The sequence below is a fragment of the Salmo trutta genome, chromosome 28, assembly GCF_901001165.1.
Source record: "Salmo trutta chromosome 28, fSalTru1.1, whole genome shotgun sequence".
In the NCBI taxonomy this organism is placed as follows: domain Eukaryota; kingdom Metazoa; phylum Chordata; class Actinopteri; order Salmoniformes; family Salmonidae; genus Salmo; species Salmo trutta.
This window is the reverse complement of record NC_042984.1, coordinates 23,621-49,486: the sequence shown is the minus strand read 5'-3', so window position 1 is coordinate 49,486 and position 25,866 is coordinate 23,621. Positions and strand designations below refer to the sequence as shown.

The window sequence follows — 25,866 nt, the reverse complement described above, 5'->3', positions numbered from 1 at the left end:
TCTGGCCCCCTCCCAGTTAGGGGGAGTGATGAGCTCTACAGCAGTCTCACAACTCAATTGCTGGTTGAAAACTGTTTTCTGCCCCTCCCAAAAGATAGAATTTGTAGAAAATTGGCCCTCTTTCTGGGACTCACCCACAAACATGACCAAGCCTGGCCTGTTGAGGAGTGACGGACTCCATCCTAGCTGGAGGGGTGCTCTCATCTTATCTACGAACATAGACAGGGCTCTAACTCCACTAGCTCCACAATGAAATAGGGTGCAGGCCAGGCAGCAGGCTGTTAGCTAGCCTGCCAGCTTAGTGGAGTCTGCCACTATCACAGTCAGTGTAGTCAGCTCAGCTATCCCCATTGAGACCATGTCTGTGCCTCGATCTAGGTTGGGCAAAATTAAAGATGGCGGTATTTGCTTTAGCAATCTCACTAGTATAAAGACCTCCTCCATCCCTGCCATTATTGAAAGAGATTGTGATACCTCACATCTCAAAATAGGGCTACTTAATGTTAGATGCCTCACTTCAAAGGCAGTTATAGTCAATGAACTAATCACTGATCATAATCTTGATGTAATTGGCCTGACTGAAACATGGCTTAAGCCTGATGAATTTACTGTGTTAAATGAGGCCTCACCCCCTGGTTACACTAGTGACCATATCCCCCGCGCATCCTGCAAAGGCGGAGGTGTTGCTAACATTTATGATAGCAAATTTAAATTTACCCCCCAAAAAACAACAACGTTTTCGTCTTTTGAGCTTCTAGTCATGAAATCTATGCAGCCTACTCAATCACTTTTTATAGCTACTGTTTACAGGCCTCCTGGGCCATATGCAGCGTTCCTCACTGAGTTCCCTGAATTCCTATCGGACCTTGTAGTCATCGCAGATAATATTCAAATTTTTGGTGACTTTAACATTCACATGGAAAAGTCCACAGACCCACTCCAAAAGGCTTTCGGAGCCATCATCGACTCAGTGGGTTTTGTCCAACATGTCTCTGGACCTACTCACTGCCACAGTCATACTCTGGACCTAGTTTTGTCGCGTGGAATAAATGTTGTGGATCTTAATGTTTTTCCTCATAATCCTGGACTATCGGACCACCATTTTATTACGTTCTCAATCGCAACAAATAATCTGCTCAGACCCCAACCAAGGAAGATTAAAAGTCGTGCTATAAATTCTCAGACAACCCAAAGATTCCTTGATGCCCTTCCAGACTCCCTCTGCCTACCCAAGGACGTCAGAGGACAAAAATCAGTTAACCACCTAACCGAGGAACTCAATTTAACCTTTCGCAATACCCTAGATGCAGTTGCACCCCTAAAAACTAAAAACATTTGTCATAAGAAACTAGCTCCCTGGTAAACAGAAAATACATGAGCTCTGAAGCAAGCTTCCAGAAAATTGGAACGGAAATGGCAGACATATCAGTGTGGATGACGGCTCACCACCTCAAGCTGAACCTCGGCAAGACGGAGCTGCTCTTCCTCCCGGGGAAGGACTGCCAATTCCATGATCTCACCATCACGGTTGACAACTCCCTTGTGTCCTCCTCCCAGAGTGCTAAGAACCTTGGCGTGACCCTGGACAACACCCTGTCGTTCTCCACTAACATCAAGGCGGTGACCCGATCCTGTAGGTTCATGCTCTACAACATTCGCAGAGTACGACCCTGCCTCACACAGGAAGCGGCGCAGGTCCTAGTCCAGGCACTTGTCATCTCCCGTCTGGATTACTGCAACTCGCTGTTGGCTGGGCTCCCTGCCTGTGCCATTAAACCCCTACAACTCATCCAGAACGCCGCAGCCCGTCTGGTGTTCAACCTTCCCAAGTTCTCTCACGTCACCCCGCTCCTCCGCTCTCTCCACTGGCTTCCAGTTGAAGCTCGCATCCGCTACAAGTCCATGGTGCTTGCCTACGGAGCTGTGAGGGGAACGGCACCTCCGTACCTTCAGGCTCTGATCAGGCCCTACACCCAAACAAGGGCACTGCGTTCATCCACCTCTGGCCTGCTCGCCTCCCTACCTCTGAGGAAGCACAGTTCCCGCTCAGCCCAGTCAAAACTGTTCGCTGCTCTGGCACCCCAATGGTGGAACAAGCTCCCTCACGACGCCAGGACAGTGGAGTCAATCACCACCTTCCGGAGACACCTGAAACCCCACCTCTTTAAGGAATACCTGGGATAGGATAAAGTAATCCTTCTAACCCCCCCCCCAAAAGATTTAGATGCACTATTGTAAAGTGGTTGTTCCACTGGATATCATAAGGTGAATGCACCAATTTGTAAGTCGCTCTGGATAAGAGCGTCTGCTAAATGACTTAAATGTAAATGTAAATGGCGACACACCAAACTGGAAGTCTTCCGACTAGCTTGGAAAGACAGTACCGTGCAGTATCGAAGAGCCCTCACTGCTGCTCGATCATCCTATTTTTCCAACTTAATTGAGGAAAATAAGAACAATCCGAAATTTCTTTTTGATACTGTCGCAAAGTTAACTAAAAAGCAGCATTCCCCAAGAGAGGATGGCTCTCACTTCAGCAGTGATGAATTCATGAACTTCTTTGAGGAAAAGATCATGATCATTAGAAAGCAAATTACGGACTCCTCTTTAAATCTGCGTATTCCTCCAAAGCTCCGTTGTCCTGAGTCTGCACAACCCTGCCAGGACCTAGGATCAAGGGAGACACTAAAGTGCTTTAGTACTATATCTCTTGACACAATGATGAAAATAATCATGGCCTCTAAACCTTCAAGCTGCATACTGGACCCTATTCCAACTAAACTACTGAAAGAACTGCTTTCTGTGCTTTGCCCTCCTATGTTGAACATAATAAACGGCTCTCTATCCACCGGATGTGTACCAAACTCACTAAAAGTGGCAGTAATAAAGCCTCTCTTGAAAAAGCCAAATCTTGACCCAGAAATTATAAAAACTATCGGCCTATATCGAATCTTCCATTCCTCTCAAATATGTTAGAAAAAGCTGTTGCGCAGCAACTCACTGCCTTCCTGAAGACAAACAATGTCCACGAAACGCTTCAGTCTGGTTTTAGACCCCATCATAGCACTGAGACTGCACTTGTGAAGGTGGTAAATGACCTTTTAATGACGTCAGACCGAGGTTCTGCGTCTGTCCTCGTGCTCCTAGATCTTAGTGCTGCTTTTGATACCATCGATCACCACATTCTTTTGGAGAGATTGGAAACCCAAATTGGTCTACATGGACAAGTTCTGGCTTGGTTTAGGTCTTATCTGTCGGAAAGATATCAGTTTGTCTCTGTGAATGGTTTGTCCTCTGACAAATCAACTGTAAATTTCGGTGTTCCTCAAGGTTCCGTTTTAGGACCACTATTGTTTTCACTATATATTTTACATCTTAGGGATGTCATTCGAAAACATAATGTTACATTTCACTGCTATGCGGATGACACACAGCTGTACATTTCAATGAAACATGGTGAAGCCCCAAAATTGCCCTCGCTAGAAGCCTGTGTCTCAGACATAAGGAAGTGGATGGCTGCAAACGTTCTACTCTTAAAATTGGACAAAACAGAGATGCTTGTTCTAGGTCCCAAGAAACAAAGAGATCTTCTGTTGAATCTGACAATTAATCTGGATGGTTGTACAGTCGTCTCAAATAAAACTGTGAAGGACCTCGGCGTTACTCTGGACCCTGATCTCTCTTTTGAAGAACATCTCAAGACTGTTTCAAGGACAGCTTTTTTCCATCTACGTAACATTGCAAAAATAAGAAACTTTCTGTCCAAAAATGACGCAGAAAAATTAATCCATGCCTTTGTTACTTCTAGGTTGGACTACTGCAATGCTCTACTTTCCGGCTACCCGGATAAAGCACTAAATAAACTTCAGTTAGTGCTAAATACGGCTGCTAGAATCCTGACTAGAACCAAAAAATTTGATCATATTACTCCAGTGCTAGCCTACCTACACTGGCTTCCTGTTAAGGCAAGGGCTGATTTCAAGGTTTTACTGCTAACCTACAAAGCATTACATGGGCTTGCTCCTACCTATCTTTCCGATTTGGTCCTGCCGTACATACCTACACGTACGCTACGGTCACAAGACGCGGGCCTCCTAACTGTTCCTAGAATTTCTAAGCAAACAGCTGGAGGCAGGGCTTTCTCCTATAGAGCTCCATTTTTATGGAATAGTCTGCCTACCCATGTGAGAGACGCAGACTCAGTCTCAACCTTTAAGTCTTTACTGAAGACATCTCTTCAGTTGGTCCTGTGATTAAGTGTAGTCTGGCCCAGGGGTGTGAAGGTGAACGGCAAGGCTGGAGCAACGAACCGCCCTTGCTGTCTCTGCCTGGCCGGTTTCCCCTCTTTCCACTGGGATTCTCTGCCTCTACCCCTATTACGGGGGCTGAGTCACTGGCTTACTGGTGTTCTTCCATGCCGTCCCTGGGAGGGGTGCGTCACTTGAGTGGGTTGAGTCACTGACGCGGTCTTCCTGTCTGGGTTGGTGCCCCCCCTTGGGCTGTGCCGTGGCGGAGAACTTTGTGGGTTATACTCGGCCTTGTCCGGGATAGTATGTTGGTGGTTGGAGATATCCCTCCAGTGGTGTGGAGGCTGTGCTTTGGCAAAGTGGGTGGGGTTATATCCTACCTGTTTGGCTCTGTCCGGGGGTTTCATGGGATGGGGCCACAGTGTCCCCTGACCCCTCCTGTCTCAGCCTCCAGCATTTATGCTGCAGTAGTTTATGTGTCGGGGGGCTAGGGTCAGTCTGTCACATCTGGAGTATTTCTCTTGTCTTTTCCGGTGTCCTGTGTGAATTTAAATATGTTCTCTCTAATTATTTCTTTCTTTCTCTTTCTTTCTTTCTCTCTCTCGGAGGACCTGAGCCCTAGGACCATGCCTCAGGACTACCTGGCTTGATGACTCCTTGCTGTCCCCAGTTCACCTGGCCGTGCTGCTGCTCCAGTTCCAACTGTTCTGCCTGCAGCTATGGAACCCTGACCTGTTCACCGGACGTGCTACCTGTCCCAGACCTGTTGTCCCAGACCTGCTGGAACCCTGACCTATTCACCGGACGTGCTACCTGTCCCAGACCTGCTGTTTTCAACTCTCTAGAGACAGCAGGAGCGGTAGAGATACTCTCAAAGATCGGCTATGAAAAAGCCAACTGACACTTACTCTTGTGTTGCTGACTTGTTGCACCCTCGACAACTACTATGATTATTATTATTTGACAATGCTGGTCATTTATGAACATTTGAACATCTTGGCCATGTGCCGTTATAATCTCCACCCGGCACAGCCAGAAGAGGACTGGCCACCCCTCATAGCCTGGTTCCTCTCTAGGTTTCTTCCTAGGTTTTGGCCTTTCTAGGGAGTTTTTCCTAGCCACCATGCTTCTACACCTGCATTGCTTGCTGTTTGGGGTTTTAGGCTGGGTTTCTGTACAGCACTTTGAGATATCAGCTGATGTAAGAAGGGCTATATAAATACATTTGATTTGATTTATTCAACTCCGACACCGAAGGAGATGACTTCAGTGGTTTCAGTGCACAGGAGGAGGAAGATAGTGACCAATTACTTTCTTGGTAAGCTACTGTTTACGGCAAATTTTGATTTTTTTGTTACAAGCCGTGTTTCGTTAAAGCCTATTTATTTTTGTTACAAGCCGTGTTTCGTTAAAGCCTGTGTAAAGTTAATTTGTTTCAATGAACCGGTAGGCACCTGCGGCTTATAGACATGTGCGGCTTATTTATGTTCAAAATAATATATATTTTTTAAATTCCGTGGGTACTGCTTATATTCAGGTGCGCTCAATAGTCCGGAAATTACAGTACATTGTAAAACTTCTGACAGAAAATGTCATACTTTTGGACTTTATAGCACTCCCAGAAGGCATGAACTATTGAGTCCTTTTTTACACTTAAGACATGACTCTTCTGTTGTGCTGTCGAATTTTGTCTCTTGTATAATTAGTTTATACTGGATTAAGCTTACAGTTTTGTTAACTGTAATTTCATTAATTATTTTCCAAAACTCCATCTTGTGCCTATATCAGTTATTTTTAAGTCTTGCTTCCAGTACTTCATATTTTTTTCTAAGAGATTGTCGGTTGGATAGGCTTTCTGCAAGGTTTCGTATGTCTTACCAATCATATGAGTGTATTTTTCTGAGTCAAATAGGATTCTTTCAACATTGCTCTGATGTCCAAAAGCTTTCTGGATGAAATGTTATGATATAAAATATATAAGTTGCATATATTTGAAAATGTCTACATTGGCCAGTCCAAAATGTATTTTTAATTCTGTCATTGAAATAATTGTATTTCCTTTTACCAAGTCCTTTCCCGTTTCTATGCCTTTAATTTTCCATGTAGACCAATGGATTGTTCTATAGGGATGTGTTTTTAGGGAGTGATATTGGTTAGTGTAGAATCCATTTCATGAAGTTAAAGTTCTTAGCTCCATCCTTTGAAAACAAACACGTGAAAAGATTCTGGGGATGAGCATGCTTCAATATTTACCCATTCTTACAACATAATGCTAAATGCACAAAAGAGTAAATAAAAGCCTTTGGTGGCGAGCTAATACAATTCCAAATCTGGAAGATTAAAACCACTCTCAGATTTAGGTACTGTCACGCCCTGACCTGAGAGAGCCGTTTTATGTCTCTATTTAGGTTTGGTCAGGGTGTGATTTGGGTGGGCATTCTATGTCTGTGGTTCTATGTTTGGGATTGCTTTGTTTCAGCCGGGTATGGCTCCCAATCAGGAACAGCTGTACATTGTTGTTGCTGATTGGGAGTCATACTTAGGCAGTGTAACGGCTGTCGTTGATGAGAGAAGGGGACCAAAGCGCAGCGTGGTGAGTGTTCATATTAATGTTTTAATAACAAGAAACACTTCAAAACAAACAAGAAAATGAACGACAGCCAACAGTTCTGTCAGGTCACAAAATACTAAACAGAAAACATCTACCCACAAAACCCAAAGGAAAAACAGGCTGCCAAAGAATGACTCCCAATCAGCAACAACGATGTACAGCTCTTCCTGATTGGGAGCCATACCTGGCCGAAACAAAGCAATCCCAAACATAGAACCACAGACATAGAATGCCCACCCAAATCACACCCTGACCAAACCTAAATAGAGATATAAAACGGCTCTCTCAGGTCAGGGCGTGACAGGTACATATAAAACGTTCCTTTTTATTCAGAGTTTTTTTTGCCCATATGAAGTCTGTTATGGCCGAGTGTACGTTTTGTATGTTCAGTCCATTTTAATGAGCAGTGCAAGTGTATAGCCTAATGTGAAAACAGCGTACCATACTACATTCAAAGGACAATTTTGAAATGTTAGATTTTTTTGCAATTGGATTAACTGGTTAAAATAACTAAATTGAGAAGATATAATTACGTTTTGGTGATTAAATCAATGTTCTAATGGTATTTCACAGTAAATGTATATTTTGGATCAAAGGTTATGTGGTGAAATATGTTTAAGGCCAAAAAAACCCGGCCTACTTAAAAGGTTAAATATATATATTTTTTAATTCAAACAAAATTAATGCACAATATGAAACGTTTCAGGTGTTACCAGGTAGGCGTTTTGTACGAATAGTTAAAACAAAATCACCACATACACCAAAGCGATAGAAAAATCTTATTTTTTATATCATAAACCCTTGACCTTTAACCAAAACTTTAACTCACCGAGCTACTGGGTTCAAATGTCTTGGAGGCCATCCGGACGCTGGCACTGAGAGAGAGACACAGAGAGAGATTCAGAGGAGAGAGAGAGAGATTGAGAGGATAGAGAGGAGAGAGAGAGAGATTGAGAGGATAGAGAGGAGAGAGAGAGAGATTGAGAGGAGAGAGAGGAGAGAGAGAGAGATTGAGAGGAGAGAGCGATTGAGAGGAGAGAGAGAGAGCGATTGAGAGGAGAGAGAGAGAGACAAAGTTGGAGAAAACAAAATATAATTTATCATCAAACATAACAGCCATGATGTAGCAAGGATCACAGTCAGAGGTGTGTATGTTAGAGCTCTGCTACCCGACCAGAACCCGACATTATACATCGGCTTAGGGCAGGGCCTGTTTTTTCATCAATATCAGGTTTGGTTTATTAATTCAACCATTTTAAAAACAAGCACACATAGAACTTGAAAAAGACATGCATGCACATGAGTACAATCATTGAGGATAACACACAAAGTCTGGGACTTATTTCCATTGTGGTCCTCTTGAGACAAAATAGCTAGGCAAGATCCAACACAGCGACATAATAAAACATAAAAACAATGAAGAACATTTATCTCATCATTGCAGTTGCATCGTAAGAAAGTACCTTTTCCAGCATTACTCCTGCACATATTATCAAGTCCTGATCTGGTCATCCCTAACATGGAACATGAGATAATATAGAACACTAATAGACAAGAACAGCTCAAGGACAGAACTACATCAATGTAAAAACGGCACACATAGCCTACATATCAATACACACAAACTACAGTATCTAGGTCAAATAGGGGAGATGCATTTTGCCGTGTGGTGTTGCTTAATCTGTTTTTTAAAACCAGGTTCTGTTCATTTGAGCAATATGAGATGGAAGAGAGTTTCATGCAATAATGGCTCTATATAATACTGTACACTTTTTTGAATATGTTCTGGATTTGGGGACTGTGAAAAGACCCCTGGTGGCATGTCTGGTGGGTTAAGTGTGTATGTGTGTCAGAGCTGTGTGTAAGTTGACTATGCAAACAATTTGGGATTTTCAACACATGGATGTTTCTTATAAAAAGAAGTGACGCAGTCAGTCTTCCCTCAACTCTTTGCCAAGAGAGACTGGCAGGCATAGTATTTATATCAGGCCACTGATTACAATGAAGAGTAAGATGTGCTGCTCTGTTTTGGGCCAGCTGCAGTTTAACTAAATCAAATCAAATGTTATTTGTCACATGCGCCGAATACAACAGGTGTAGACCTTACAGTGAAATGCTTACTTAAAAGCCCTTAACCAACAAAGTTTTTAGAAGTTTTGAGAAAAAAAAGTGTTAAGTAAACATTGAAAATAAAAGTTACAAATAATTAAACAGCAGCAGTAAAATAACAATAGCGAGGCTGCAGTTGAAGTCGGATGTTTACATGCACTTAGGTTGGAGTCATTAAAACTTGTTTTTCAACCACTCCACAAATTTCTTGTTAACAAACTATAGTTTTGGCAAGTCGGTTAGGATATCTACTTTATGCATGACACAAGTCATTTTTCCAACAATTGTTTACAGACAGATTATTTCACTTATAATTCACCGTATCACAATTCCAGTGGGAGAAAAGTTTACATACACTAAGTTGACTGCCTTTAAACAGCTTGGAAAATTCCAGAAAATGATGTCATGGCTTTAGAAGCTTCTGATAGGCTAATGGACATCATTTGAGTCAATTGGAGGTGTACCTGTGGATGTATTTCAAGGCCTACCTTCAAAATCAGTGCCTCTTTGCTTGACATCATGGGAAAATCAAAAGAAATCAGCCAAGACCTCAGAAAAACAATTGTAGACCTCCACAAGTCTGGTTCATCATTGGGAGCAATTTCCAAATGCCTGAAGATACCATGTTCATCTGTACAAACAATAGTACGCAAGTATAAACACCATGGGACCACGCAGCCGTCATACCGCTCAGGAAGGAGATGCGTTCTGTCTCCTAGAGATAAACGTACTTTGGTGCGAAAAGTGAAAATCAATCCCAGAACAACAGCAAAGGACCTTTTTCTTTTTCATTTTATTTCCCCTTTATTTAACCAGGTAGGCCAGTTGAGAACAAGTTCTCATTTACAACTGCGACCTGGTCAAGATAAAGCAAAGCAGTGCGACACAAACAACAGAGTTACACGTGATAAACAAACGTACAGTCATTAACAAAATAGAGTAAGGAGGTAAGGCAATAAACAGGCCATAGTAGCGAAGTAATTACAATTGAGCAAATGAACACTGGAGTGATAGATGTGCAGATGATGATGTGCAAGAAGAAATACTGGTGTGCAAAAGAGCAAAAAAGTAAATAAAAACAATATGGGGATGAAGTAGGTAGTTGGATGGGCTATTTACAGATGGGCTGTGTACAGGTGCAGCGAACAGGTGCAGCGATCGGTAAGCTGCTCAGATACCTGATGCTTAAAGTTAGCGAGGGAGATAAATCTCCAACTTCAGCGATTTTTTTATTTATTTATTTATTTATTTATTTTTTCAATTTGTTCCAGTCATTGGCAGCAGAGAACTGGAAGGAAAGGCAGCCAAAGAGGTATTGGCTTTGGGGATGACCAGTGAGATATACCTGCTGGAGCGTGTGCAACGGGTGGGTGTTGTTATGGTGACCAGTGAGCTGAGATAAGGAAAGACTTATAGCAAAGACTTATAGATGACCTGGAGCCAGTGGGTCTGGCGACGAATATGTAGCGAGGGCCAGCCGACGAGAGCATACAGGTCGCAGTGGAGGGTGGTATATGGGGCTTTGGTGACAAAACGGACGGCACTGTGATAGACTGCATCCAATTTGCTGAGTAGAGTGTTGGAGGCTATTTTGTAAATGACATCGCCGAAGTCGAGGATCGGTAGAATAGTCAGTTTTATGAGGGTATGTTTGGCAGCATGAGTGAAGGAGGCTTTGTTGCGAAATAGGAAGCCGATTCTAGATTTAATTTTGGATTGGAGATGTTTATTATGAGTCTGGAAGGAGAGTTTACAGTCTAGCCAGACAACTAGGTATTTGTAGTTGTCCACATATTCTAAGTCAGAACCATCCAGAGTAGTGATGCTAGTCGGGCGGGAGGGTGCGGGCAGTGATCGGTTGAAAAGCATGCATTTAGTTTTACTAGTGTTTAAGAGCAGTTGGAGGCCACGGAAGGAGTGTTGTATGGCATTGAAGCTCGTTTGGAGGTTAGTTAACACAGTGTCCAAAGAAGGGCCAGATGTATACAGAATGCTGTCGTCTGCGTAAAGGTGGATCAGAGAATCACCCGCAGCAAGAGCGACATCGTTGATACATACAGAGAAAAGAGTTGGCCTGAGAATTGAACCCTGTGGCACCCCCATAGACACTGCCAGAGGTCCAGACAACAGGCCCTCCGATTTGACACACTGAACTCTATCTGAGAAGTAGTTGGTGAACCAGGCGAGGCAGTCATTTGAGAAACCAAGGCTGTGAGTCTGCCGATAAGAATACGGTGATTGACAGAGTCGAAAGCCTTGGCCAGGTCGATGAAGACGGCTGCACAGTACTGTCTTTTATCGATGGCGGTTATGATATCGTTTAGGACCTTGAGCGTGGTTGAGGTGCACCCATGACCAGCTCGGAAACCGGATTGCATGGTGTTGAACGCTGAGCTGTAGTCAATGAATAGCATTCTCACATAGGTGTTCCTTTTGTCCTGGTGGGAAAGGGCAGTATTGAGTGCAATAGAGATTGCATCATCTGTGGATCTGTTGGGGCGGTATACAAATAGAAGTGGGTCTAGCGTTTCTGGGATAATGGTATTGATGTGAACCATGACCAGCCTTTCAAAGCATTCCATGGCTACAGACGTGAGAGCTACGAGTCGGTAGTCATTTAGGCAGATTACCTTGGTGTTTTTGGGCACAGGGACTATGGTGGTCTGCTTGAACCATCTTGGTATTACAGACTCAGACAGGGACTGGTTGAAAATATCAGTGAAGACTGCCTGCAGCCTTGTGAATGTTGACCTGTTTAAAGGTCTTACTCCCATTGGCTATGGAGAGCGTGATCACACAGTCGTCCGGAACAGCTGATGCTCTCATGCATGCTTCAGTGCTACTTGCCTCGATGCGAGCATAGAAGTAATTCAGCTCGTCTGGTAGGCTCGTGTCACTGGGCAGCTCATGGCTGTGCTTCCCTTTGTAGTCTGTAATAGTTTGCAAGCCCGGTCTCATCCGACGAGCATAGGAACCGGTGTAGTATGATTCAATCTTAGTCCTGTATTGATGCTTTGTATTTTTGATGGTTCGTTGAAGGGCATAGCGAGATTTCTTGTAAGCTTCCGGGTTGAAAGCAGCAGCTCTACCCTTTAGCTCAGTGCAGATGTTGCCTGTAATCCATGGCTTCTGGTTGGGGTATGTACATGTGGTCACTGTGGGGACGATGTCATCGATGCACTTATTGATGAAGCCAGTGACTAATGTGTTGTACTCCTCAATGCCATCGGAAGAATCCTGGAACATATTCTAGTCTGTGCTAGCAAAACAGTTCTGTAGCTTAGCATCTGCTTCATCTGACCACTTTCTGGTCGACCGAGGAACTGGTGTTTCCGGCTTTAGTTTTTGTTCGTAAGCAGGAATCAGAAGAAAAAAATTATGGTCAGATTTGTACGCATCTCTGTATGTGGAATAAAAGTGGTCTAGAGTTTTTTTCTCTCTGGTTGCACATTTAACATGCTGGTAGAAATGAGGTAAAACGGATGAGTTTCCCTACATTAAAGTCCCCGGCCACTACATTTACATTTACGTCATTTAGCAGACGCTCTTATCCAGAGCGACTTACAATTGGTGCATTCACCTTATGATATCCAGTGGAACAACCACTTTACAATAGTACATCTCTTTTTTTGGGGGGGGGGGGGTAGAAGGATTACTTTATCCTATCCCAGGTATTCCTTAAAGAGGTGGGGTTTCAGGTGTCTCCGGAAGGTGGTGATTGACTCCGCTGTCATGGCGTCGTGAGGGAGCTTGTTCCACCATTGGGGTGCCACTTGGAGCACCGCCTCTGGGTGAGCGTTTTCCTGTTTGCTTATGGCCGTATACAGCTCATTGAGTGCAGTCTTAGTGCTAGCATCGGTTTGTGGTGGTATATAGACAGCTACGAAAAATACAGATAAACTCTTGGTAAATAGTGTTGTCTACAGATTATCATGAGATACTCCACCTCAGGCGAGCAAAACCTTGAGACTTCCTAAGATTTTGTGCTCCAGCTGTTGTTTACAAATATACATAGACCGCCACCCCTTGTCTTACCAGAGGCCACTGATCTATTCTGCCGAAAAAGCTTAACACCCGCCAGCTGTATGTTATTCATGTCATCGTTCAGCCACGACTCGGTGAAACAGATATTACAGTTTTTAATGTCCTGTTGGTAGGATATACGTGATCGTAGTTTGTCTATTTTATTATCGACTGATTGTACGTTGGCTAATACGACCGATGGTAAAGGTAAATTACCAGCGTCGGATCCTTACAAGGCACCAGGACCTTCATCCCCGTCTATTTCTGCTGCAAATGATGGGGATGAAGGCCTTGTCGGGTGTCTGAAGTAAATCCTTCCCTTCCTTCTACGACTCGTTAAAGAAAAAGTATTCCTCCAGTACGGGGTGAGTAATCGCTGACCTGATATTTAGAAGCTCTTTTCGGTCATAAGACATGGTGGCAGAAATATTATGTACAAAATAAGTTACAAATAACGCGAAAAAACATACACAATAGCACAATTGGTTACAGGATCGTAAAACGGCCGCCATCTCCTTCGGCGCCATTAGGTCGACTAGGTCTTTCTTTGCAGCACTTCACTGGACAATAAAGAAAAAATACCAGTCTCAATGTCAACAGTGAAGAGGCGACTCCAGAATGCTGGCCTTCTAGACAGCACAGAACAACGCAAACTGGCTCTGCAAAGAAAAGCCGTATCTCAGACTGGCCAATAAAAATAAAATATTAAGATGGGCAAAATAACACAGACACTGGACAGAGGAACTCTGCCTAGAATGCCAGCATCCCGGAGTCGCCTCTTCACTGTTGACGTTGAGACGGGTGTTTTGCGGGTTCTATTTCATGAAGCTGCCAGTTGAGGACTTGTGAGGTGTCTGTTTCTCAAACTAGACTGCCCTCTTGCTCAGTTGTGCACCGGGGCCTCCCACTTCTCTTTCTATTCTGGTTAGAGCCAGTTTGCGCTGTTCTGTGAAGGGAGTAGTACACAGCATTGTACGAGATCTTCAGTTTCTTGGCAATTTCTTGCATGGAATAGCCTTCATTTCTCAGAACAAGAATAGATTGATGAGTTTCAGAAGAAAGTGCTTTGTTTCTGGCCATTTTGAGCCTGTAATCAAACCCACAAATGCTGATGCTCCAGATAATCAACTAGTTTAACTTCTATGGGCTACGTGGGACACTAGTGTGACCACCTGCGGGACACAGCCAGTGAAATATCAGGGCGGCAAATTCAAAAACAACAAAATGTCATAATTCAACTTTCTCAAACATACACTTCACCTTGATGTAACCACATTGTCCGATTTCAAAAAGGCTTTACAGCAAAAGCAAAACATTAGATTATGTTAGGAGAGTACATAGACAAAAATAATCACAGCCATTTTCCAAGCAAGGACGTTGTCACAGGCCGGCTCATAGCCTGTGGCAAAAATGAGAGGACATCAACAACCGGTAAAGGCCAATTCAAAAAGTTATTTATTATAAAACAAAACTATTAATTCTAAACAAAGAAAAAGGAATGAGGTGTGGAAATGTCATAATGTAGGGTGTATGTAGGGTGCATGGATGCGTGAATATGTGTGTGTAAATATGACTGAGTGGAAACTAAATAAACCAACAAAGGAACAAACAAAACAGGATCATACCCGGAGGAGCAGGGAGAGAGAGAGCAAGCGAAGCGAGAGAGAGGTTAGTGGAGCAGTTTGTTAAATACCCTGAGCCCAGGTGGCTCCAGTCACACCAGCTCCAATCACTAACAACCCTCCTCTGCCTGCAGGAGGAACCGCCCACTGCAGAGGAGGAACCGCCCACTGCAGAGGAGGGGCCGTGACAACGTGTCAATAAAACCCAAAACACAGCTAAATGAAGCACTAACCTTTGACGGTCTTCATCAGATGACACTCCTAGGACATTATGTTACACAATACATGTATGTTTTGTTCGATAAAGTTCATATTTATATGCAAAAACAGCATTTTACATTGGCACGTGATGTTCAGAAAATGTATTCCCACCAAAACTTCCAGTGAATGTGCACATCAATTTACAAAAATACTCATCATAAACGTTGACAAAATATATAACAATTATTTTAAGAATTATAGATACAGTACTCCTGGATGCAACCGCTGTGTCAGATTTTAAAATAGCTTTACGGAGAAAGCACATTTTTCAATATTCTGAGTACATAGCTCAGCCATCACAGCAAGCTATACAGACACCCGCCAGGTTCGGAGCCACCTAAATTCAGAATTAGTATTAGAAATATTCTCTTACCTTTGCTGATCTTAGTCAGAATGCACTCCCAGGACTGCTACTTCCACAAGAAATGTTGTTTTAGTTCGAAATAATCCATATTTATGTCCAAATACCTCTGTTTTGTTCATGCGTTCAGAGCACTATCCAAAGGCATAACGCGCGAGCGCGGTACCAGAGACGAAAAGTCAAAATGTTCCATTACCATACTTAGAAGCATGTCAAACGCTCTTTAAAATCAATCTTTATGGTATTTTTAACGTAAAATTGCGATAATATTCCAACCGGACAATAGCGTATTCATTCAAGGAGAAAAAGAAGGAACGGTGCGCTCGCGGGATCGAGCATATCCAATCCCTTTGTTGCCAGGCAGTCCACTCGGTAACTGAGCTCCTATTATCTGCCCAGTGACAGGAGAATGCTAAAACCACTTTCTGAAGGCTTTTGACAGCCAATGGAAGCCTTAGGAAGTGCAATGTAACCCCACAGATACTGTAGTTTCGAAAGGGACTAGAAAGAAGAACTACAATTCTCAGATCCTCCACTTCCTGGTTGACTTTTTCTCAGGTTTTTGCCTGCCATATGAGTTCTGTTATACTCACAGACAACATTCAAACAGTTTTAGAAACTTTAGAGTGTTTTCTATCCAAATCTACTAATAATATGCATATTCTAGTTTCTGGGCCAGAGTAGTAACCTGTTTAAATTGGGTACGTTTTTCATCCGGCCGTGAAAATACTGCCCCCTAGCCCAGACAGGTTAAATAAGTTTTTATTGCTTTATTGCCAGTTTTATTGCTTCTTTAATTAGCACAACTGTTTTCAGCTGTGCTAACATAATTGAAAAAGGGTTTTCTAATGATCAATTAGTCTTTTAAAATGATAAACTTAGATTAGCTAACACAATGTCCCATTGGAACACAGGAGTGATAGTTGCTGATAATGGGCCTCTGTACGCCGATGTACACATTCCATTAAAAATCTGCCATTTCCAGCTACAACAGTCATCAACAATGTCTACACTGTATTTCTGATCAATTTTATGTTATTTTAATGGACAAAAAAATTGCTTTTCTTTCAAAAACAAGGACATTTCTAAGTGACCCCAAACCTTCGAACGGTAGTGTACATTTTCTCAACAACAGGTTATGGTCAATAATATCAAAGTTTGCATTGCAATCTAACAGTACAGCTCCCACAAACTTTTTCTTATTAATTTCTTTCAACCAATCATCATTCATTTGTGTCAGTGCAGTACATGTTGAGTGCCCTTCTCTATAAGCATGCTGTAAGCCTGAAAAATGACATTGAATTTGGTTAAACACCATTTTTTCCAACAGTTTGCTAAGAGCTGGCAGCAAGCCGATAGGTCTGCTGTTAGAACCAGTAAAGGCCACTTTACCACTTTTGGGTAGTGGAATGACTTTGGCTTCTCTCCAGGCCTGAGGACAAACACCTTTCTCTAGACTCAGATTAAAGATATGACACATATGATAGGCTATAGAGTCAGCTACCATCCTCAGTAGCTTTCCATCTAAGTTGTCAATGCCAGGAGGTTTGTCATCATTGATCGTTAACAATAATTTTTCCATCTCTCCCACACTACCGTTACAAAATTGAAACTTGCAATGCTCTTCTTATACATTTTTTTGTGCATGAGTACGATGGCTCACTGTTCGCTGTTGTCATTTCCTGCCTAAATTTGCCCACCTTGCCAATGAAGTAATAATTCAAATAATTGGCAAAATCAAATGGTTTTGTGATGAATAAACCATCTGATTCGATGAAGGATGTTGAATTTGTCTTTCTGCCTTAACAGTTCTAACAATTTGCCTTAACAGTTCTAACAGTCAGTTCCTTATCAATCCATGGAGCCTTAACAGTTCTAACGGTCAGTTCCTCATCAATCCATGGAGCCTTATCAGTTCTAACAGTCAGTTCCTCATTAATCCATGGAGCCTTAATACATCTAGATGTTCCGCTAGCGGAACGTCTGCTCCAATATCCAATGACGGGCGGGGCGCGAAATACAAACTCCTCTAAAATCCGAAAACTTCCACTTTTCAAACATATGACTATTTTACAGCTATTTAAAGACAAGACTCTCGTTAATCTAACCACACTGTCCGATTTCAAAAAGGCTTTACAGCGAAAGCAAAACATTAGATTATGTCAGCAGAGTACCCAGCCAGAAATAATCAGACACCCATTTTTCAAGCTAGCATATAATGTCACAAAAAACAAAACCACAGCTAAATGCAGCACTAACCTTTGATGATCTTCATCAGATGACACACCTAGGACATTATGTTATACAATACATGCATGTCTGTTCAATCAAGTTCATATTTATATCAAAAACCAGCTTTTTACATTAGCATGTGACGTTCAGAACTAGCATTCCCATCGAACACTTCCGGTGAATTTACAAAATTACTCACGATAAACGTTCACAAAAAGCATAACAATTATTTTAATAATTATAGATACAGAACTCCTCTATGCACTCGATATGTCCGATTTTAAAATAGCTTTTCGGATTAAGCACATTTTGCAATATTCTAAGTACATAGCCCGGCATCACAGGGCTAGCTATTTAGACACCCAACCAGTTTAGCCTTCACCAAAATCACATTTCCTATAAGAAAAATGTTCTTACCGTTCCTGTTCTTTGTCAGAATGCACTCCCAGGACTTCTACTTCAATAACAAATGTAGGTTTGGTCCCAAATAATCCATCGTTATGTTCCATCAACAACATTTTGTTCGTGCGTTCTAGACACTATCCTAATGGTAAATCACGGTCACGAGCATGGCGCAGAACGTGACAAAAAAATTCTAAATATTCCATTACCGTACTTCGAAGCATGTCAACCGCTGTTTAAAACCAATTTTTATGCAATTTATCTCGTAGAAAAGCGATAATATTCCGACCGGGAATCTGCATGTCTGTAAACTGAGGGAAAAACCGAAAGCCGGGGGCGGGGCAGGTTGCGAGCGTAAGCATTTCCCCACTGAGAGACCACTTAGCTTTTGCTCTCCTTTGTTTCAGCCAGGGCTTTGAATTACGTCATTCCTGTTTTTCCCGGGCTCTGAGAGCCCATTGGAGACGTGGAAAGTGTCACGTAACAGCAGAGATCCTTAGTTTTTGGAAGAGATGTCAAAGAAAGCAAATAAATGGTCAGACAGGGTACTTCCTGAACAGAACCTTCTCAGGTTTTTGCCTGCCATAGGAGTTCTGTTATACTCACAGACACCATTCAAACAGTTTTAGAAACTTTGGAGTGTTTTCTCTCCAAAGCTAATAATTATATGCTATGCATATTCTAGTTTCTGGGCAGGACTAATAATCAGATTAAATCGGGTACGTTTTTTATCCAGCCGTGAAAATACTGCCCCCTAGCCATAAGAGGTTAACAGTTCTAACAGTCAGTTCCTCATCAATCCACGGAGCCTTAACAGTTCTAACAGTCAGTTCCTCATCAATCCATGGAGCAGGGCTAGGGGGCAGTATTGAGAATTTTGAAAAAAATATGTGCCCATTTTTAACTGCCTCCTACACCAACTCAGAAGCTAGAATATGCATATTATTGTTCAGGTTTGGATAGAAAACACTCTGAATTTTCTAAAACTGTTTGAATGGTGTCTGTAAGTTTAACAGAACTCATATGGCAGTCAAAACCCTGAGACAAATTCTGACAGGAAGTGGATACCTGATGTGTTGAATTACCTTTAAGCCTATGCCATTGAAACACACAGGGGCTTATTAATCTTTGAGCACTTCCTATGGCTTCCACTAGATGTCACCAGTCTTTACAAAGTGTTTTGAGTCTTATACTGTGAGATCTGACCGAACAAGAGCCATGGAACGGTGGTGGCCGATTAGACTCTGGCGCGCGAGTTCATGTTGGGTACTCTTGTTCCAATATGTTTTAAAAGAGAATGCATTCGTCCGCCTTGAATATTATTCATGTTCTGGTTAAAAAAGGCACTAATGATTTATGCTATACAACGTTTGACATGTTTGAACGAACGTAAATATTTTTTTTCCCCTCGTTCATGAAGTGAAGTCCGGCGGGCATAGATCATGTGCTAACAACACGGAGCTTTTTGGACATAAATTATGAGCTTTTTCGAACAAAACTACATTCGTTATGGACCTGGGATTCCTGGAAGTGACATCTGATGAAGAGAGTCAAAGGTAATGGATTATTTACATAGTATTTTCGATTTTAGATCTCTCCAACATGGCGGTTAGTCTGTATCGCAAAGCGTATTTTTCTGGGCGCAGTGCTCAGATTATTGCAAAGTGTGATTTCCCAGTAAGGTTATTTTTAAATCTGGCAAGCCGGTTGCGTTCAAGAGATGTAAATCTATAATTCTTTGAATGACAATATAATATTTTACCAATGTTTTCGAATAGTAATCATTTAATTTGTTGTGCTGATTTGACTGGCGGTAATTGGAGGGAAACGATTTCCTGAACATCAACGCCATAGTAAAACGCTGTTTTTGGATATAAATATGAACTTGATAGAACTAAAAATGCATGTATTGTCTAACATAATGTCCTAGGAGTGTCATCTGATGGAGATTGTCAAAGGTTAGTGCATCATTTTAGCTGGTTTTCTGCTTTTGGTGACGCCTGTCTTTGAAATGACAAAACATTACACACAGCTATTGTCAATGTACTCTCCTAACATAATCTAACTTTATGCTTTCGCCGTAAAGCCTTTTTGAAATCGGACAACGTGGTTAGATTAAGGAGATGTTTATCTTTCAAAGGGTGTAAGATAGTTGTATGTTTGAGAAATTTGAATTATGACATTTAATTGTTTTCAAATTTGGCGCTCTTGATATTTCACCTGTTGTTGATAGGGTGTACCAGGGGTGGCACGCTTGCGTCCCACATAGCCCCTAGAGGTTAACAGTTCTAACAGTCAGTTCCTCATCAATCCATGGAGCCTTAACAGTTCTAACGGTCAGTTCCTCATCAATCCATGGAGCCTTAATAGTTCTAACGGTCAGTTCCTCATCAATCCATGGAGCCTTAACAGTTCTAACGGTCAGTTCCTCATCAATCCATGGAGCCTTAACAGTTCTAACGGTCAGTTCCTCATCAATCCATGGAGCCTTAATAGTTCTAACGGTCAGTTCCTCATCAATCCATGGAGCCTTAGCAGTTCTAACAGTCAGTTTCTTAACAAGTAGATGTTTAGCAATAATTAGAAGAAGCAATTTAATAAATTCATCAAGTGCAGCGTCTGGATGCTCCTCATTAATCACATCAGACCAACAAATATTTGTAACATCATCCACATAAGAGTCACAGCAAAATATGTTGTATGATCTTTATACACTATTTTAAACCTTTTGGAACATTGGCTTTCCTGGATATAGACACTATATTGTGATCACTGCATCCAATGGTTACAGATACAGATTTAGAACAAAGTTCTACAGTATTAGTAAAATGTGATCAATACATGTGGATGATCTTGTTCCTATAGTGTTTCTAAACACCCTGGTAGGTTGATTAATAACCTGAACCAGATTACAGGCACTGGTTACAGTGAGAAGCTTCCTGTTGAGCGGACAGATCATAAAAACCTGTCAATATTCAGGTCCCCAAGAAAGTAGACCTCTCTGTTTACATCACATACACTATCAAGAATTTGACACATATTATTTCAATACTGACTGTCAGCACTTGGTGGACTATAGCAACACCCCAAATGAGTAGGCTTTAGATGAGGCATGTGAACCTGCAACCACAGAACTTCAATAACACTTGACATGAGACCTTCTCTAAGCATTACAGGGATATATATATATATATATATGTGATATGTATGTAGTGGTATCCCAGGAGGTCTACCCCGGGGGATAGTAATAGAGGGGAGGTACGTGATGCAACGTTGGCTCCCTCTGCTGGGAATACGGGAGCTGGGCACCCCGACACAGACAGCTCTAAGTGGAGGTAATTAGAGGAAAGTGCCAACCAGCCGTGGAGGCCAAATAAAAGGAGCACGGTGGCACACCACGGGAGAGAACGGGGAGAGAGACACCAAGCGAGAGGAGAGAAGAAGGACCGAGCCAAACCTCAGTGATTTTCTTTGTTATGTTTATTTTATGGCCTAGTAAAGTTGTGTTTGCACACTAAAACCACCCTGTCTCTGTGTTAATCTCTGCACACTCAACCCAACACCCCATGGTTTACCACAATATATATATAAATATAGCAACACCTATAAGCACTCCAGTCTATCCTATAGATGTTGTATCCTTGTATTGCTACTGCTGTATAGTCTCAGAAATGGCTAATATATGAATGTTATCTGATGTAAGCTAATTATTGATTTCATGAACCTTATTTCTAAGGCTACATGTATTAATATGAGCTATTTTCAGCCTTTTCCTGGGTAGCTTATCAGAAATAGACATAATAGGGAAAAGAGCAAACAAAGCAAGATAAACAAATATATACATTCAGCAGTCCATTAATCAGTTGGTGTGTGTGTGTGCTGTGGGGGTTGAAGCTAGGAACCTATAGGCTTGGCTTGCTCATCCCTTCCAGGCTTCTGGGAGGGTGGACACACAATGAGCCTGTCATAGCGGATGTAAGCAATGTACCCACACGCTCTGGCAGCTTTCATGGCTGGGATCAGTTCTTTCCTCTTCTGGTGCACAGCTTCAGGATAGTCCTCGTTGAGGAAGATTTATGTTCCTCTCAAGTTCTTGGCTCTTTCCAGAACAGCTACCTTGTCCTTGAACCTCAGGAACTTGACCACTATTGGCCTGTGCCTGTCACCTGGGCCAGTGATGGGTTTTCCAGTCCTGTGGGTGTGTTCCACCTCAATCTTCCTGTGGTCCATCTTCAGTTTCTCAGAGATCAGTTCCCTCACTCTGACCTCAGACTCCATCCAGGTCTCATGTGAAGATTCTGCAATTCTGCTGTTCCACCTTGATTGTCCCTTGAGATAATCTGATTTCTCCGTCATTCCTATCATATACTCACATACAGAACTGATGTCCTATATCACTGACTTACAGATTGCTGTCATCTTGCCGTTTTCCTGTTTAAACTCATTGAGTTGACCCTGGGAGAACTGCAAACTGTTCTTCAGGTCCTGGACCTCTCTGGTCAGGACGTCCATCATTTTATTAGTTGGACAAAACACTTGAAGCTATTTTCTTGTTGTTGTAACAACTTCTTGTTCAACTCTTTTTGTTTGTTAAAAAAAATCCTTCACCTGTGATAGAGAGAAACTCCTGTTCCCACTGGCATTGGTATTTTTCATGGTAGCAACGTAGGCTATGCTGTTATTCCTTGCAGTTCCAGACAGGGAAGGTCACAGGGAAAATGGAAACGGCAACAAACAGCAGGAATCCGAACAGCCACAAGCCCGGGCTGCATTCAAGCCCTCAAGGAAACCCCTCTAGCTTGATAAACAGCTAACAGTGGCAGCTAGGCTAGCTACTACGCCAAGCAGCTCCTCAAACCCAGCTTTGGTCGGCAGGACAGATAGTAGCGGTCCCAGCAACTGATGCCAATCGCGTTGCGGGATCCAAACTCAAAAGGTAGCTAGCTAGTAACCAAACTTTTTCAATAGAACACTTCTTTAGAACACACAGAGACTTTCAAAACAACAAAGCGAGCTCTCTCTCGTTCCGCGTTCAACAGGAAGTGACGACATGCACTTGATGGCCAGTCATTCAGTCTTTCAGAATATCTCAAACATGGCCTTACATTTGGCAGAAGCAACCGGGCAATGGTGAATGTCATGGGCATGGGTAGGGCTTGGGCTTATCTAATGTGTGTGTGTGTGTGTGTCTGTTACCTCCTCTGTAAAGGCACGCTTTCCTCCTCTTTCTTCCTCAGCATCTGTGGACAGAGAGAGCATGTGTGTGTCAGTGAGGACAGTGTGTGTGTGTGTGTGTGTGTGTGTGTGTGTCAGTGAGGACAGAGTGTGTGTGTGTCAGTAAGGACAGAGAGTGTATGTATGTATGTATGTATGTATGTATGTATGTATGTATGTATGTATGTATGTATGTATGTATGTATGTATGTATGTATGTATGTATGTATGTATGTGAGTAAGGACAGAGAGTGTGTGTTTGTGATGGTAAAGATAGTAGTACTGTATGTCATGTATAACTTACACTGATAAGAGTAAACATTAGAACAACACCATCTTTACCAATGATTAGGTTAACCATATCCAGTGTTAACTCTAACCCCTACCATACAGGGTGTGTACCTAGTGTTAACTATAACCCCTACCATACAGGATGTGTACCTAGTGTTAACTCTAACCCCTACCATACAGGATGTGTACCTAGTGTTAACTATAACCCCTACCATACAGGATGTGTACCTAGTGTTAACTATAACCCCTACCATACAGGGTGTGTACCTAGTGTTAACTATAACCCCTACCATACAGGATGTGTACCTAGTGTTAACTCTAACCCCTACCATACAGGATGTGTACCTAGTGTTAACTCTAACCCCTACCATACAGGATGTGTACCTAGTGTTAACTCTAACCCCTACCATACAGGATGTGTACCTAGTGTTAACTCTAACCCCTACCATACAGGGTGTGTACCTAGTGTTAACTCTAACCCCTACCATACAGGGTGTGTACCTAGTGTTAACTCTAACCCCTACCATACAGGGTGTGTACCTAGTGTTAACTCTAACCCCTACCATACAGGGTGTGTACCTAGTGTTAACTCTAACCCCTACCATACAGGGTGTGTACCTAGTGTTAACTCTAACCCCTACCATACAGGATGTGTACCTAGTGTCAACCATATCCACTACATTACAAGGCGTGAACGCAGTGTTAACCATATCCACTACATTACAAGGCGTGAACGCAGTGTATCTATCTTTTTAGACTGTTAGAGTATTTATCTGGTCAATATGTCAGTGTTTTATGTCTGTTTGTAACAGTGTGTTATATGACACTAATCCGGACGCTTATAAGAAATCCCGCTATGCCCTCAGACGAACAATCAAACAGGCAAAGCCTCAATACAGGACTAAGATTGAATCCTACTGCACTGGCTCTGACGCTTGTCGGATGAGGCAGGGCTTGAAAAATATTACGGACTACAAACGGAAACCCAGCCGCGAGGTGCCCAGTGACACGAGCCAACCAGACGAGAAAAATGCCTTTTATGCTCGCTTCGAGGCAAGCAAAACTGAAGCATGCATGAGAGCACTAGTGATTCCAGATGACTGTGTAATCACACTCTTCATAGCCGATGTGAGTAAGACCTTTAAAATATCAACATTCACAAAGCAGCGGGGCCAGACGGATTACCAGGATGTGTCCTCAAGGCATGCGCGCACCAACTGGCAAGTGTCTTCACTGACATTTTCAACCTCTCCCTGACTGACTTTGTAATACCTACATGTTTCAAGTAGACCACCATAGTCCCTGTGCCCAAGGAAGCGAAGGTAACCTGCTTACCACCACGTAGCACTCACGTCCGTAGCCATGAAGTGCTTTGAAAGGTTGGTAATGGCTCACATCAACACCATTATCCCAGAAACCCTAGACCCACTTTTATTTGCATACCGCCCAAACAGATCCACAGATGATGCAATCTCTATTGCACTCCACACTGCCCTTTCCCACCTGGACAAAAGGAACACTTATGTGAGAATGCTATTCATTGACTACAGCTCAGCATTCAACACCATAGTACCCTCAAAGCTCATCACTAAGCTAAGGATCCTGTGACTAAACACCTCCCTCTGCAACTGGATCCTGGACTCCTTGACAGGCCGCCCCCAGGTGGTGAGGGTAGGTAGCAATACATCTGCCACGTTGATCCTCAACACTGGAGCTCCCCAGGGGTGCGTGCTCAGTCCCCTCCTGTACAGGCACGATTCCAACACCATCATTAAGTTTGCAGTCGACACAACAGTGGTAGGCCTGATCAACGACAATGACAAGACAGCCTATGGGGAGGAAGTCAGAGACCTGGCCGGGTGGTGCCAGAATAACAACCTGTCCCTCAACGTAACCAAGACTAAGGAAATGATTGTGGACTACAGGAAAAGGAGGACCGAGCACGCCCCCATTCTCATCGACGGGGCTGTAGCAGAGCAGGTTGAGAGCTTCAAATTCCTTGGTGTCCACATCAACAACAAACTAGAATGGTCCAAACACACCAAGACAGTCGTGAAGAGGGCACGACAAAGCCTATTCCCCCTCAGGAAACTAAAAAGATTTGGCATGGGTCCTGAGATCCTCAAAAGGTTCTACAGCTGCAACATTCGAGAGCATCCTGACTGGGTGTATCACTGCCTGGTACGGCAATTGCTCGGCCTCTGACCGCAAGGCACTACAGAGGGTAGTGCGTACAGCCCAGTACATCACTGGGGCTAAGCTGCCTGCCATCCAGGATCTCTACACCAGGCGGTGTCAGAGGAAGGCCCTAAAAATTGGCAAAGACCCCAGCCACCCCAGTCATAGACTGTTCTCTCTACTACCGCATGGCAAGCGGTACCGGAGTGCCAAGTCTAGGCCAAAAAGGCTTCTCAACAGTTTTTACCCCCAAGCCATAAGACTCCTGAACAGGTAATCAAATGGCTACCCGGACTATTTGCATTGTGTGCCCCC

At 42.8% G+C, this 25,866-nt stretch overlaps 1 protein-coding gene across 1 annotated transcript in view; it reads right to left on the bottom strand.

The window, feature by feature from the left end:
* lad1 (ladinin) overlaps positions 1-25,866 on the bottom strand; it is a 79,267-nt gene that overhangs the window by 39,940 nt on the left and 13,461 nt on the right. Inside the window, exons 7-8 of the mRNA XM_029718218.1 lie at positions 23,065-23,108; positions 7,688-7,733 (exon numbers count right to left, since the gene is read on the bottom strand). Of these exons, the coding sequence (XP_029574078.1) occupies positions 7,688-7,733; positions 23,065-23,108 (90 nt within the window). The remainder of the gene's footprint in view (positions 1-7,687; positions 7,734-23,064; positions 23,109-25,866) is intronic.